This window comes from Lissotriton helveticus, chromosome 5_1, assembly GCF_964261635.1.
Source record: "Lissotriton helveticus chromosome 5_1, aLisHel1.1, whole genome shotgun sequence".
In the NCBI taxonomy this organism is placed as follows: domain Eukaryota; kingdom Metazoa; phylum Chordata; class Amphibia; order Caudata; family Salamandridae; genus Lissotriton; species Lissotriton helveticus.
This window is the reverse complement of record NC_136065.1, coordinates 755,081,725-755,096,435: the sequence shown is the minus strand read 5'-3', so window position 1 is coordinate 755,096,435 and position 14,711 is coordinate 755,081,725. Positions and strand designations below refer to the sequence as shown.

The 14,711-nt window shown below is 44.2% G+C and overlaps 1 protein-coding gene across 1 annotated transcript in view; it reads left to right on the top strand.

Annotated features, from left to right (window-relative positions):
- Positions 1–14,711, top strand: part of CHCHD1 (coiled-coil-helix-coiled-coil-helix domain containing 1) — a 100,744-nt gene that overhangs the window by 4,531 nt on the left and 81,502 nt on the right. Inside the window, 1 exon segment of the mRNA XM_078643227.1 lies at positions 6,496–6,614. Coding sequence (XP_078499353.1) covers positions 6,496–6,614 — 119 coding nt within the window.

The following is a 14,711-nucleotide window of genomic DNA, read 5'->3' as shown; positions in this document are numbered from 1 at the left end:
TGCGTAAGGGATTTGCTGACGCCTGAGTGAGCCTCTCCCTCGTGCAGCCCATACTATTTGGAACAAACACACGCTTCCATACGCCAAAGTGCCTCTCCATTTATTTTTTTCTATTCTTAACTGCCTTATTAGTCCTTAACTAATGTTCCTGTTTTCTTAGTTAGCGATATTCACTGGCGGCTGCAAGACACAGCAGGGGCTAATTATCGCCCCTTTTCCTAGTAACAGATCTGACGCCCCCTGCGGCCATCAAGTATCAAGTGTATCAATGTCCATGAGTGGGGTGCTCTGTGCTGGATTATAAATAGAGTTTGTCTCTAGGGCCGTGTGCGCCAAGCATTGGTGTGCACAGGGAAGCGCTTGTTCCAACGAGGCGCTATTGTGACAAAAGGTTAAGACGCAGTCAATATACACCGTGTTCTGTTTCCGACACTGCATGACGTGTCGGGGGATAATACACATCTGACATGGAAAGCAGCTGAGAAATGATTATTCGTTGCACGCTGTTGTGTTTCCAACCTCTCCTCGGACCGCGTGAGGAGAGAGGTCGCAACAGTCGAGGCCAGCCTCCCCCTCCCAGATGGCATCGGCCGAGAGGCATTGGCAGCCCGGCCCATCCTGCCATTCTACAGAGACCATCAGCAGAGAGGCCTCCGCAGCTCAGCCTCCCCCCCCCCCCCCTCCGCCTTCGGGCAGTATCAGCAGAGGGGCCTCAACAGCCCAACCCTCTCCTGCACCATACTGCCTTCAGACAGCATCAGCAGAGAGTCATAGCTGCCAAGGTTTCAGATTGTTTGTGTGTGACATTTGGGGGAATGCTCAGTGTTTGGAAATTTGTGACGCCCCACAAATCCCAGAACTTTCCCTCACAGCAATGTGAGAAATTTGTTATTTTTAAAAAAAGCTTCAGGTTTGCAAGGGCTTCTGGGCAACAAAATCTTGTGAGGTTCACTCAAGGTACAACACCCTGGACACTTCTAGGTGTCTAATTTTCTGAACTGTCTGGGCATGGTAGGTTTCACTGGGTGGTAACTGAGAGAAGGCACAAAATCCACAATGTAAAACAAATAAAGGCTTGGATTCTGCTGAATGAAAAGTCTTCAGGTCGGGTTTTAGGGAGGGTCGTGTCACAGGCACTAGGCCCATTTACACAAGTGAGGTACCAGAATATTACCCGGGGACGTGGAAAAGTAGAATAGTAGAACACATGTTATTACCAGATGGATTTCCCTGCATTTGTGGCTTTCAAATGTAAGCCAGTGTGAAGAAAGAAGACCCCTTGCCCTGTGATTCACATGATAGTATGAGTAACCCAAATTCAGAGGTATCCAAGTAATCACTGATCCTAATCTCAGTATCTGCTGTACGTTTCATAAATACATTTGTTTCATTCATTATATTGTATCATTAGAATTCCTGTATACTTGGTTCGCAATGAAAATTCATTGTAAGGTGCAGCTCAGTTATGGCCTATGGGTATCCCGTGTTTTTGGGGAACCTACAAAACCTATACATCACCACGACCAGAAGGGTCTGTTGGACATAACGGTATATTGCTTTTGTAACAAAAAACAGCATTTGAATTTGTTATCATACATGTCTATTTGCTTATCATTTTGAAAGCTGAGGATATGGCACCAACAAAAGTTTTGCAGTACTTGGACTTCCATTTTTAGAAACAAAAACATAGCTTTTTTAGGCAGCACTTTCCCCGATTTTTTTCAGTGGGGAAACCCCAATGTTTTCTTTTTTTTTCTCTGTCCCCTCCTGGGCAATCTACAAACCCTGAGTACCTTTAAGCATCCTTAAGAGGCTGAGGAGAGAAATTGGGGGCACATTTGGCGTGAAACCTTATTTGGAAAGAGTTATGAAGACACATGTGCAAAGTACCCCAAATAGCAACTAGCATTTGCAATACAATAGGTCTCGCATTAGGAGTGTGTGAGCTATTGGTATTGTAAATGCCACATTTTTTTAAATATGTGTTGGGTTTGAAAATATATAAATTAATAGCATTGTTATTCACAAAGCCAATAGCTTACACTTTCCTAATGCAAGTCCTATTGGCTATGGCAATGCTTGTTGGTAGCAAGCAAGGACAGTGCTGTTGTAGTGCTGAGTGATGATGTGGTTGGGCTGAGTGATGTGGTGGTGTATTAGAGTGATGTGGTGGTGTATTAGAGTGATGTGGTGGTGTATTAGAGTGATGTGGTGGTGTCCCAGAGTGATGTGGTGGTGTCCCAGAGTGATGTGGTGGTGCCCCCGAGTGATGTGGTGGTGCCCCCGAGTGATGTGGTGGTGCCCCCGAGTGATGTGGTGGTGCCCCCGAGTGATGTGGTGGTGTCCCCGAGTGATGTGGTGGTGTCCCCGAGTGATGTGGTGGTGTTCCTGAGTGGCGCCCCTGAGTGATGTGATGGTGTTCCTGAGTGATGTGGTGGTGTTCCTGAGTGATGTGGTGTGTGAGGGTGAGCGTGTGGGGGTGTGAGGGGGTGAGGGTGAGCGTGTGGGGGTGTGAGGGGGTGAGGGTGAAAGGGTTGTGAGGGTGAGTTAGGGTGAGTGAGGGGGTGTGAGGGGTGTGAGATGGAGGATGTGAGGGGTGTGAGGGTGAGGAGGTGTGAGGGTCCAAAGTAAATGGTGGCAGGACAGACATCATCAGACAGAGAGAAGAGACTGCATGGTGACTGCGTTGGTCAGTTTCAGAATCAGGAGGGGGCAGAGTCAGCACAGTCTGCGGGGGATCAACGTGTCTAGAGGTAAAGCATAGCGGATGTAGCATTGCAGCTAGCAAGTAGAGTGTTTTCAAGCGGAGTGTCCCAAGAGAGATGGCAACACAGCAACCGCATTTGAGGAGCAAGGCTACTGTAAACAAGCATGGTAGGCTTTCACTTTCATCCAGAAACAAGCTCTCGGCATTGCTCTGGCGGTAGGGGTGGGCGGGGGAGCTTCAGCCTTTGAAGTCTGATGCCGAGGCACAGACAAATGGTAGTGTGTTATATGGCTGGCATTATGTGTGCACGCGCATAAATCACATGAACTGTATGTGATCCGCAGCCGTTTTGGTAGACTGTTCTTTTCCGCTTACTATAATTTCGCCAGAGCAATGCGCAAGCGCATTGGCTCAGGCGAGACCTAAAAACAGTATGACCCATAATCTATACTACTATTATAAAGAGAGAACTTGCACCTTTTGGCCAGGTAAACTCGGGAACCACAGCGCCAATCTACACACCCGATACATCTATGAAACTGTCAGGGTGTGTAGATGGACATAGGCTATATAAATAAAAAAAAAAAAGTAAATTAAAAAAATTAAGTTTCAAAACAAAGTAGTGCCCTGGAAGTAGCGCCGGCCGCGACGCTGCTCTGGCCGTGACGTAGCGCTGGCCGCGACGTGCGTGATGAGGACGTGCGTGATGACGAGGAGGAGAGACATGGAGCTGCGGTGTGAAGTGAGGAGCGCGGGCACGTCATGGCGAAGAGGAGCGGCGGTGAAGTGAAGATCGCAGCTCAGGTAATTTATTGGAATCGAGGCGGCGGGAGCGGGTGTGCACAGAGGGACAGGCGGGAGGGAGTCGGGACGGGAGCGGGTGTACTGCCCCCAGCCCCTTTCTGCCCCAGGCAACGCTGGGGCGGGCTGCTAGTCCTTATTAAAGAGCGAGAAAGATGTTCTGTATATGGTATCAGACTACAATAATCTGCTGTATCACAAGCAGATTCCATCATTTCCAGTCTGAGGTAGATAGTACAAATTAAGTCCCTCTCTGTAACTGCAATATGTTCGATATTTCAAATAAAAGTGTGTTGCAATTCTGCCTACTTTTACAAGCAAATCATAGCAAAATATTGAATCAATAGACTTCAGCACAGAGACACTGCAATATGCTAACATGCCTCAGGGATATATACTGCTACTAATAATGCCAGTTTGGTGTTATATAGCGGTTATAGCACAACAAAATGAAACCCACCAGGTGGTACTCACAGTTGCTCTTTGGAATGGCTGGCGACACCCCCTGGGATTATGCATCGACCATCACTCCTCACGATTTGGCTGGACTGCTGCCTTACAATATTTCCATTGTTTACAGCATTAGCACACAGCAAATAGTGGCTTCTGATTGGGTCAACCAACATAAAGAGTAGTACCGATGAAGAAGGACAACTGGACAAAGTGACGGGACTAAGGGCTATAGAAATTGAAGACATTCTGTGAGCTTAAAAAACACTTATGAGTGTATGATTAGTTATTTACGGAAGTACATCCAATTTTGTAATGCATGCAAACACGAAAAGCACAGCTCCCTTGGTATACAGAGCATTGCTGCTTCTGCAACATAACAAACTTAAAGTAGCATCTCCGGCAGCTCTGTCTGACGCAGCCATTACGAGGGCAGCACCGCACCCACGCCCCCTCACACACATTGCACACGCAGCATGGTAGTTTTCAGCAGTGCTTGTGTTGAAAGAAGCCTGCCCGTCGGCCTGGGAAAACGAGTCCCAACAAACATTTAAAGTCTCTGTTCAAATCTTAACAGTCGACCCTGCAGCTCTGTCTCAGGAATGGATCACATGAGCAGAGAGATGCCGGAGGGGGAGGGAGGATGGGCAACCTCACACGAGCTTTACCTTTTTTTTTTATCTACGCTGGGAGGAAACATAAATTGTAAACAGTAGTGCTTGAGAAAAACACTGTTGTCCACAGAAGTGCCGATGACCAGCTGTGGGATCACCGAGCAGCAAAGCATCCCGCCACCTCACACACATCGCACTGGCATGTTGATTCTGAACCAAAATAAAAATAAAAGGAGTGCGAGGGATGCTCCAGCAACTCTGCATGATGAGAATGGATCACGTGAGCCAATTGAGGGGGGCAGCGAGGGTAGGGAACTTCATGTGAGCTTTGCGGGGTTTTTTGTAAGCAAATTTGCGCACTGACTCGGAGGAAATGTGAAATGTAAACATTAGTTAGTGGTCGTGAAAAGCACTGTAGGCCACAGAATTGCGGATGACCAGCTGTGGGGTAATGAGAGAGTGCGCCTGCACTCACCGAGCAGCACAGCACCCCAGCACCCCAGCACCCTCACACACTTCGCGCTCGCATTGTGGTGGTTCTCAACAGTGCTTGAGTTATGAGAGAAGCCTGCCCGCCCTGTGCTTCTCTTGCAGAGTCTGGAGAGCAACAAATCTGTGCTGAGCTGGAGCAAGAAGTGCGTGAAGGCCGGACACGTCTCTGAGCTGGGTGAGTACTGAGAAGAAAGTCCCTGAAGCGGAATGAGAGGGAGCAAGGGGGTGGGGAGATATGGAACGTTCTGCTGGAGAGAGAGGACAGGAATGAGCCTGCTAGAAGCAAAATATGGTGGAGAGACTAAGGAGAAACGTAGAAGGAGCGAGGCGGAGACTGCAAGTGGATGAGGGAAGGATAGAAAAAAAGGGACAGTTATCACCAAGGTGGAGATAAAGGTGAGAGAGGGGAAAAAAGCGGATGCCTCGAAGTGCGGTGGGGCCAGGGAGATGAGAAAGGAGCATAGAATTGCAAACAAGCTCTCGGCAGTGCTGTGCCGGGGGGCGCGGGAGCCGGAGCGCATTCCTTTGAAGTCTGATGCGGGGGAGCGGCAGCCTTTGAAGTTTGATGCCGAGGCACGGACAAATGGTGGTGTGTGACGTGGCTGGCGTTGTGCACGCGCCTGTCTCGCATAAACTGTGTAATCCGCGGCTTTGGTAGACTTTTCGGACCGCTTACTATAATCTCGCTGGGGCAATGCGCAAGCGCATTGGTTCAGGCGAGACCTAAAAAGGGGACTTTGCATTCTAGGGGAGGGAAGGCTTAGCAGCCAAGGGGTCACATCCAGCTCCTTTTAACAAAATATATGAGAAAAACTAAAGTGAATATTTACAATACATTCTTCACCTGTGGATTTCTGTGCACATGCTGACATCAAATAGTTGTCACCTAGTGCTAGGAACACTATTTATACAAACTGGAGATTTATAAGGTGCATATATCTATTTCCAGATGTTCAATGGAAATTCTGAGACATTATATATTGTTGAAGAATGTATTATCTATGGGTGACTCGTAAACTGTTTATCAAACTGTCACATTTGTTGGATGATATTGGTGATGTCATAAATGTCATTTAACATGCCACGAGTGATGTAATATGTGAGGTTATCAACTGTTCATTGGGTGGGGGAAAGTTATACTTACCTCACTGACCTGCAACTTTCAAATTTCAGTCTCTTAAAAAAAATAATAATAATAGCGTTTGTTTTAGCTCCTTCAACACCAAACTATATATATCAGCACTTTTGTGTACCATCGACTGAGCTTTTTGTAGGGACCCTCCAGAGTAGTAAAATTGGTTTGGCTGCAATGTGTTTTTCCTAGTTTTGTGTTTATTTTTTATTTGTTGCTACTGTTTGTGTGACACATGAAAAATGTGTTTGTTGCACATTCGAAGTATTGATGATAATTTCAACTATTCCGTCTTACAGAGGCGACCTGTCTTACGGAAATGTCCATGATGATGGCCTGCTGGAAGCAGAATTCTTTCAACGACAACGTGTGTGCCAAGGAGATCCAAGCCTTTTTTACTTGTGCAGCTGCAGCCAAGGTACTGGTGCCTAATTTTTATTTTTTTAAGTGGATTTACAGCTCCTTTGGGGAGACATGTAATTATCCATAGATAAATTGATGCAATGCCTTCCATGCTAATCAATATTTCTGTCCCTCTTTAATTATATCTTACAACTTTCCCTTGACATGTCCTCTACAGATGCTCAACCCATTTCTAAATATCCTGCAAGTATACTCCAATTGAGCTACACCATTTGGTTGATGCCTTGAAATGTTCCCACAAGATGCACCTTGACATATAGATTTAATATTGATACCTTAATACCTACTGCACTAACTCTAGAAGCTGGACATTTTTTCACAACTGGCCGTTTTGCAGAGTCCAAATTATCGGCAGACACTGTGCACCTTGTGCTGCAAAGATGACAGTCTATATTATATTGGCTACTTTACAGGTTGCAGTCATCGCTTTCATTGAGCAAAATGTGGTCAGTCAATAAAATAGGCCAAGTTTTGGATATTTAAAGTATTTATTCTGGGGTTGTGTATTGTACAACAGGCAGGTAACCTGAAGCAGAGGCAGTGTCTTTCTAATTTAGAGTAACACACATTTAACCAGGAGAGGAGATCGGAAGCCGCCCATGGAAGGAGATACTGACCAATATCACATGGCATTTGGACCAGTTTCAGGCCGCTTCTGAGAGGTGAATTTCCTGATGTGAAAGGGCACTAAGAGGAGATCTAGTGAGGGAGGACTGGTTTGGAGGGTACTTTCATGGTTACTGAGATCTGAGAGATGCCCTGACACTATAGTATAAAGTTTTAATTTGTGTGGCTCTCCTAGAGAGCAATCAGTGTGAATATCTGGATTCTAAATCCAGTAATTCAGTTTTGTGACGTAGCGACAGTGGGTAACAGAACTTGGTATCCACTGTTGCTATATCTGAAATTTATTTGATTCTGCTCTGGCAGGGCTCTTTGAGAACCAGTCAGAGCAGCACTGAAGAACATGGAGTACAGCTTATGGAGGAGAGGGAAGGGAAGGCAGAGGATGTGTGTGGTAGAAGACCAATTATTCATTTTTACATTTGTGACCTGGAGGAGAAGCCATGTTATGTATCGCTCACCCATTACTTCTCTGCCCTATGTATCAGCTAAAACGTAGGGGCAAACGATTTTGTTTGGGGGCCATACATAACCTAAAATTATAGATGGGTAAAAAGAAATATTGGGGGATATTTTTCACCTTGGGGTTGTTTTAGAGTGACATCATAGGTAATTCTACCTTCGTTCCAGTTGTTTTTTTTATGTCAGTCAGAACCTTTTTGTGAAAAACATTCTTGTTACACACTCTCCCCCTTCCATAATTCTATATATTTGTAAAGAAAGTTGTTAGAGTCCTGCTTGTTTTCTCTTCCTTTGTCATTGCCTAATCTTGTTAAGAAGATCTTAGCCAATGTGGTCATTTACAGACTGCGTCCCATAATGACTCAAATGGTGCTGCTTAAACAAGCAGGCTTTGTGTCAAGCATGTCCACCTCGTAATGTGCTATAGGTGATGGCAGTAGTGCATTAGCTTACTGATCACTTGTCAGTGTCATTAATTATGTATGATTCGTAAAAGGTTTTCGATTCTGTTGAATTGCCATTCCTTTTGTGAACAATAAGATGCATTGCTGCTGCCCGTCTTCCTCTTTTATATAAAGCCATGTTAGTGTTCGCCTAATGTGACTGTGGGAGCCTGAACCCCAATAATTCAAACAGCTCAAAAGTTACCTTTGACTGTTCGGCTCCAGTTCTTTTGATTTAGTAGCAAGAGTCACCTCCCTTCAACAATACAAACACCTGTTTAGCAGAGTAAAAAGTAACTGGGATCGCTGAATAGCTGAGTTACAAATCAATAATGTTTTATTTGAGAAATCTTAATATAAGTGATTCTGAGAAATGCAATAAATTCCAAGAAGGATCAGATACAAAACTACAAAATCAGAATTCATTTAAACCTAGTTAAGTAGAAAAGACCATAAAAACTCGAAGTGTCAAGCTCCTAAAGAGAACTGAGAACATTCTAAAAGGAGAAGAAAAGTCTCCCATCAAAGCAAAAAATCTCCCTCCGACCTACAGTAAATTTACATTGCCATTATTTCAATTCCAAATGTGAGACATCCAAGAACTGTTCAGAAACACAACCAGTTCACAAAAATATCCTTTAAATTAATTTTTTATCAAAAATATTTTTATCATCTTATTCTCTTTTTTATATAAAAGGTTTTTCTTTTTTTCACAATTATAAGACACTGCTATACAAATTATTCAAAATCAAAATACACATATACAAAATCAAAAAGCATTATATACACAACAACTAATGACCCAGAGAAGAGACACACACATCAAATTCACACAACAACTTTCATACCACAGTCTCACTACCCCCAACACACATTCAGTCAATCTGGGAGGATCTGCTACAGAGTGATGTAGTACTTTTAGTTGACCATGTCCAACAACTGCACAAGGCAGGATCTTGGCCAGTCTATGGTCGACCCGTTTCAGTGGATAAAACAGGTATGACATGCCACCTTCTTCAGGACGTCTACTCAACCAGAGGAAAAAAACAACCTGAAAGGACAGATATAAACAAGAGCTAAACAAAAGATGCCCACAATAAGTATTAAAAATGATGCACTATTATTTACACATCTCTGGACCCCCAGACTATCAATATTTACCATTGCTTTTACCCTGCAAGAGTACCAGAAAAATAATAGAAATCCTACATAAATCTCAGAGAAAGGAAACCACACACACAAAAACTAATTTAGCCCCTACCTACTCAGGGCACAATGAGTTATACTCGAATCACTATGTGTGTATACCACCACCAATTACAAGTGAGATGTACATAGCAAATTCCAAAAGACATGTCAAATTCCAATCAACAGATTCATATCATTTGACCTTCCCCATTACATACCAGATACTTACCAAAAAGGTCCTCTGATATAAAGGGAGGGTGAATTCAGTATTCAATTTGTTCAATACCAGGTGAGTCAGAAAGAAACACCTTTCCTTCCGTTATGAAGTGTCGGATTTAGGATCCTATATCCCTTGTCCTGTGTGAATAGAGCAGATAATCTATCCTACTATCTAGGTCCACTCATGTTCTCATGTGTGATCATCCCTGTTACTAAGACTTCTAAGTCAAATAATGTTAAAGAAAATTTTGTTTAAACAATTTTTTTCTCAATAGCTTAACATGATTCCTTAAACACACCATGCCTGCTTAAATATGGATGACGCCTCTCAGCACGAGAGCATATTAAATTGCTGAATGCTATAATTGAGCTGAAATGGATATTCCTGCAAATGCCTGAGGGGAGATACTCCCATTCTTCATCTGAACTAAGATAGAGTCATAGGATCAACTCCAGTCCAGAGGATCTCCCAAAAACCCAACCTAAATGATCGCACATACTTCCAGTTACATACCTATTATGTACCGTATTTTCCGGCGTATAAGACGACCCCCTACTTTGCTTGATAAAATGTAGGTTTCGTGCTATACTCGCCGTATAAGACTACCCCCACTTCCAGCGCAGTCCTGCATAGTTGGCTCGTACTTTGTACGCTTTTGTAACCTGCACACTTATCACTTTTTTCTCCAGGAATGTACTGATTGCTACCTCATGTATTTTGGTTGCTCACTATTGTCACTTTTGATCCATGTAACTTAACGTTTGCTTTTGTAATTTGTTCATTTGTAATTGTTCCTCTTGTATCAATACTGTTCCTACTGTAAAGCGCTCTGACACCTTCGGGTAAAGTCCGCGCTATGTAAAAAACGCCTGAAAACATACCTTTAAATTTTGTACCCGGCGTATAAGACGACCCCCGACTTTCCAGAACATTTTAAGGGGTTAAAAAGTCATCTTATACGCCGGAAAATACGGTAGGTCTTTCTGCCACGGTTACTCGTGTTGAATCTGTGATCGTATATTCAGCGTATTGACTCTTTGGACCAATTTTTGCACTAAAAAAAGAGAACTTTTTAAAATACATATTTTGGTATATTGCGATTAAATATGTACCAAGTCAAATAATATTGACAGTACCCAATTCTAGTGACAGATATATATACCTTGAAGGGCAAAAAAGTGCTGATCCCAGCTAATGCCTCAACTGTCTCTATATCACATTTTCTGCCTCGAAATACAGATCCCAAACACCTGTAGGATAAATGACGCCACGCTTAATAGGTCTTAAACACATTTTTTTGATCTACTAGCCTTTTACGTTACTCGGCGTACTTTACGCTCAGCTGACCAAGGGCAGGCTTGTATCCCTCCCAAGTCCGAAGAGCCAGCGCTGGAGGCCCCTCTTTTAGAACTCTCGTGGCCAGACTATGGAACTTGCTCCCAGCTTCCATTAGAGGGATCCAGAATCATCTTGCCTTTCACAAAGCATAAAGACCTGTCTCTTCCCAGCGTAACCCCTCTCAAACTTTCACAGTCTCAAGTCTTTGGTTGCGCTGGGACTCCCCGTTGCTGGGGCAGCCATGCGTATTACAAATCTTACAATAATAATAATGCAATCTCAGCATTTATATCGATGCAATCTGAATCATCTATCAGGAATCGGTATGCACAAAACAGCCCACTAAAATTACCAATATTGTAATAAATGTTATCCCTACACTTTTATAGCATTTGCTGTATCCATCTTCTAGCGAGACAAAAATGTTCCCTTTTTTTCCTACGCAAAATTTCAAGTCCTTGTTCTCATTTCCTTATTCAACCAATTCCTTCTGTAATGCACCATAATTCACTATTTGATCTGCCTATCTGTTACCAAGAGTCACCATATCCTTGCCGGCCTTATGAGCTGTGGGCTTTACAACTCCAATCTCCCTTGGTTTCTGTATTGCTCCCAGTAAATCCAATTCATACATACTATTCTTTGAACTCCTTGTGACCATAGCTGTCCATAGCCATGAACAAGATCAAATCCATACCTGTTGTCTGTATAAATCATCCCATTCAGATTCCCAGCTAAACAGCAAGCAAGCTGAAGTTAAAGTTAGCAAAGACTATGCTTCTAAGGTCCCAGAAGCTGAATATACTGCATAGGCAGCTTTCAATGCTCCATATTGGTCTCTCAAACAAGAATCATCAACAAATAATGTCAGGTCACCCATTTCCGAAGGCACGTTTTTTTAAATGTTTGGTCTTGGTTTTTTGCATAACTTAGTCACCTCTAGACATCATCCAATGTGTCATCCGTTTCATCAGCATCTTTTCTATCTTCACAGCTCTGAAATAGGACGCAGTGTTGCTGGATTCAAGACATTGCACCTTCAAGTAGAAATGTTCTCTGCTGCAAATATAGTCTGCTCATGTAGAGTCAGTTTACGGTTTGCTATGTGCTGGGTTCTTGTCCTTGTTAAAAGGATTTCAAAAGAGTGAGGGACGTAAATGATTAACATATGGCCCATCTCAAATCCTTCACTATGTTCAGTTGCCAGACAAACAGCTGCCACTGATTTCCAAACAACCTGGAAGACTTACAGCTACTTGATTCAATACATACAGAAAGATAAGCTATTTGGGTGCATTGATCTTTGTTGTTTCTGAATAACAATTGCAAGTGTAAATCTCTCTCTCTCATGCCAGAGCCAGAACAACATCAAATTGTAATCAGGCATCCCGATTATGGGCACATGACACAAACTCGTTCAAATTCTTTAATGCAGATCGTATTCATCATCAGATGAGACCAGATCTTGGACATCACTACATTGCAACCTTACTAAAGGCTTTGCAATCAAGGAAACGTTTGTAATCCTCTGAAATGTCAAGAAACATCCAAACCTCCATCTGGGTGGTCGGCTGGCTCAATTTCAGAATGGCAGAAACACTTTCTTTAGAGTTTTTTCTTACACCCTTCTCAGGCTGGTGTCCGAGATAGATATCTTCCTTTTTACAATACTGCATTTTAGTTGGGGAAACCTTATGCCCATACTCCACGAGTTGGTTCAACAAAGCAATTGTATTACGCTTACAGTCCTTTTTAGGTCGAGCTGGAGTTAGCATCCGAAGGATGCGTCCAGTCTCGACATCTTTAGTGATCAGTCTGGGGGGAATGAGGGACAAGAGGGTGTTACGAGCTTTTCTCCAGGATTTGGGTGCGTGAACGCGCACGTCGGCTCCGTCCACGCGTGCGCACACAGCCAGCCACCACACAGACTGAAACACACGCGCGCTGGTTACTTTCACTTTCCATCCCCCCACCAGTCATCGGCTCTTTTTACACACGCATACACAGCCACGCGCATACACAGGTACACACACACACCCCCGTCGCCGCCGCACCTACACACACACTAGCGCACCTACACGCACACACAGAGACCCCCCCCCACACACACACCAGCGCACCTACACACACGCACGCACACATACAAAGTCCCCCCGCCGCCATCGCACACATACACACTCACAAGCGCACCCCCCTAGAACTAAGCCCCACTTACCGCCATTCGGGACTTCTGTAGCCGGGGCTCTCCCTCGGGCATGGGAGCCCCGCTCTCAGGCACTCCGTGGGCGCGTGCGCGGGACTGGCTCAAACGCGCATGCGCAGTGACCAGACGCTCCAGCCAAAGCAGCTCTGCGCCTCCTCGCACCTGGCCCACACGAAACTCCCCTTTGTTGTGTCTTTTATGCTAATGTTTTTGCACCTATCCTTGTAATACCGACTTTGCACCATTGATGATTCCAGGGTACGTACAGGTCCAACTACCAACTATTCCCCTAACTGCACGTCGCTTAGCCCCACCCGCAGGTAAAGCTCTTTGTGAAGCTGTGCCCAGTACACTTGAGGAGTTAGGGCAGGGGCTTCCTCCATGCTTTCAGTTTGGGGATTCATAGGTCTTATGATGGGGTCAGTTCGGGCATAGGGCACAATTCATCTGCCCCAAGTGAAAACAAACTGCATGCGCGACATTCAGTGTGAGGCTCCCCCTCCTTTCAGCAAGACCTGCGGCTTCTCCTTCCTACTAGCAGCTACAACAATCCCAGGACACACTGCGCCATTCCCACGCCAAGCATGGCAGTAGCGTCTATCTTGTGAACTGCTTCCGGAGTCTGTGGGCGGATACCACTTTTCTCCGGGCCTGGTTTTAGAGTGGTCGCTCAAGCAAGCCCCGATCTAAGCCTCGTGTCTGAACAAACTTTTCCTGTGGAAATAAAGGTCCGACATTTCGCATCGTTTCTCAGTAAGTAGAAATCATGTGTTCCTAATGGGCGTGGATGTGTACATTAAGATTACATTCTAGCTCTAGAATATTTGGAGAAACCATACCCCCCAATTACATACTACGTGCCAACATTTTACAATAGAAACGTCAGAGATTTTAATAAAATAATCTGGAGAATGGATTTCCTCCATTAATGTACAGGCAGTTTACGGCGGGAAACAGCCAAAATAAAGTCTATTTGGTTTTAAAAATCGTGAGTCTCCCGCCTGTATCCGGCATGTATGCAGATATTCCAGGAGGCTGTTTACCATTATAACTCCAGCCCTGAACTTCTTTTGAGGAAAAGGTATGAAATCGCCAAGTATTTTTTTTGGGGGGGGTCGAAAAGTTTTGGAAAAGTATTTAATTTTGAGTAGGGTTACCCTGCCGCACTGAGCTATATGTAATTAGGTTAAAGCCCAGACCTGAATACTTTTATCCTCGTGTCACGGAGCGGTGTAATGATGACATTTGTTTGTAGCAGTTTAAGGTCAGAGAAGGAAGGCTCCAGTAAAATATTTTTTTACAATTGTGGTACGTGCTGCGTTCAAAGCCTGTAACGTTGGCCGGAAATAGCAACATAAAGGATTCTTTAGTCTAGACCGTGGTACTCCTAATACAGGCCACCAGCGGGCCGTGGATATTGCAGGCAATGTTCTGTTTTATTTTTAATCGAGGGTCCTTAAACACTCCCGTTACATCCCTCAACGAAGTTCGTAAAATGTTGTAAATATGTAATCTATGCCTGTATCTCCTAATCCTGTTATGTTTTCGATTTTTGTGTGACTGCCACCTGTTAGAATACTTTTTGGACCTTGCAAGATAGCAGCTTCACTAGGT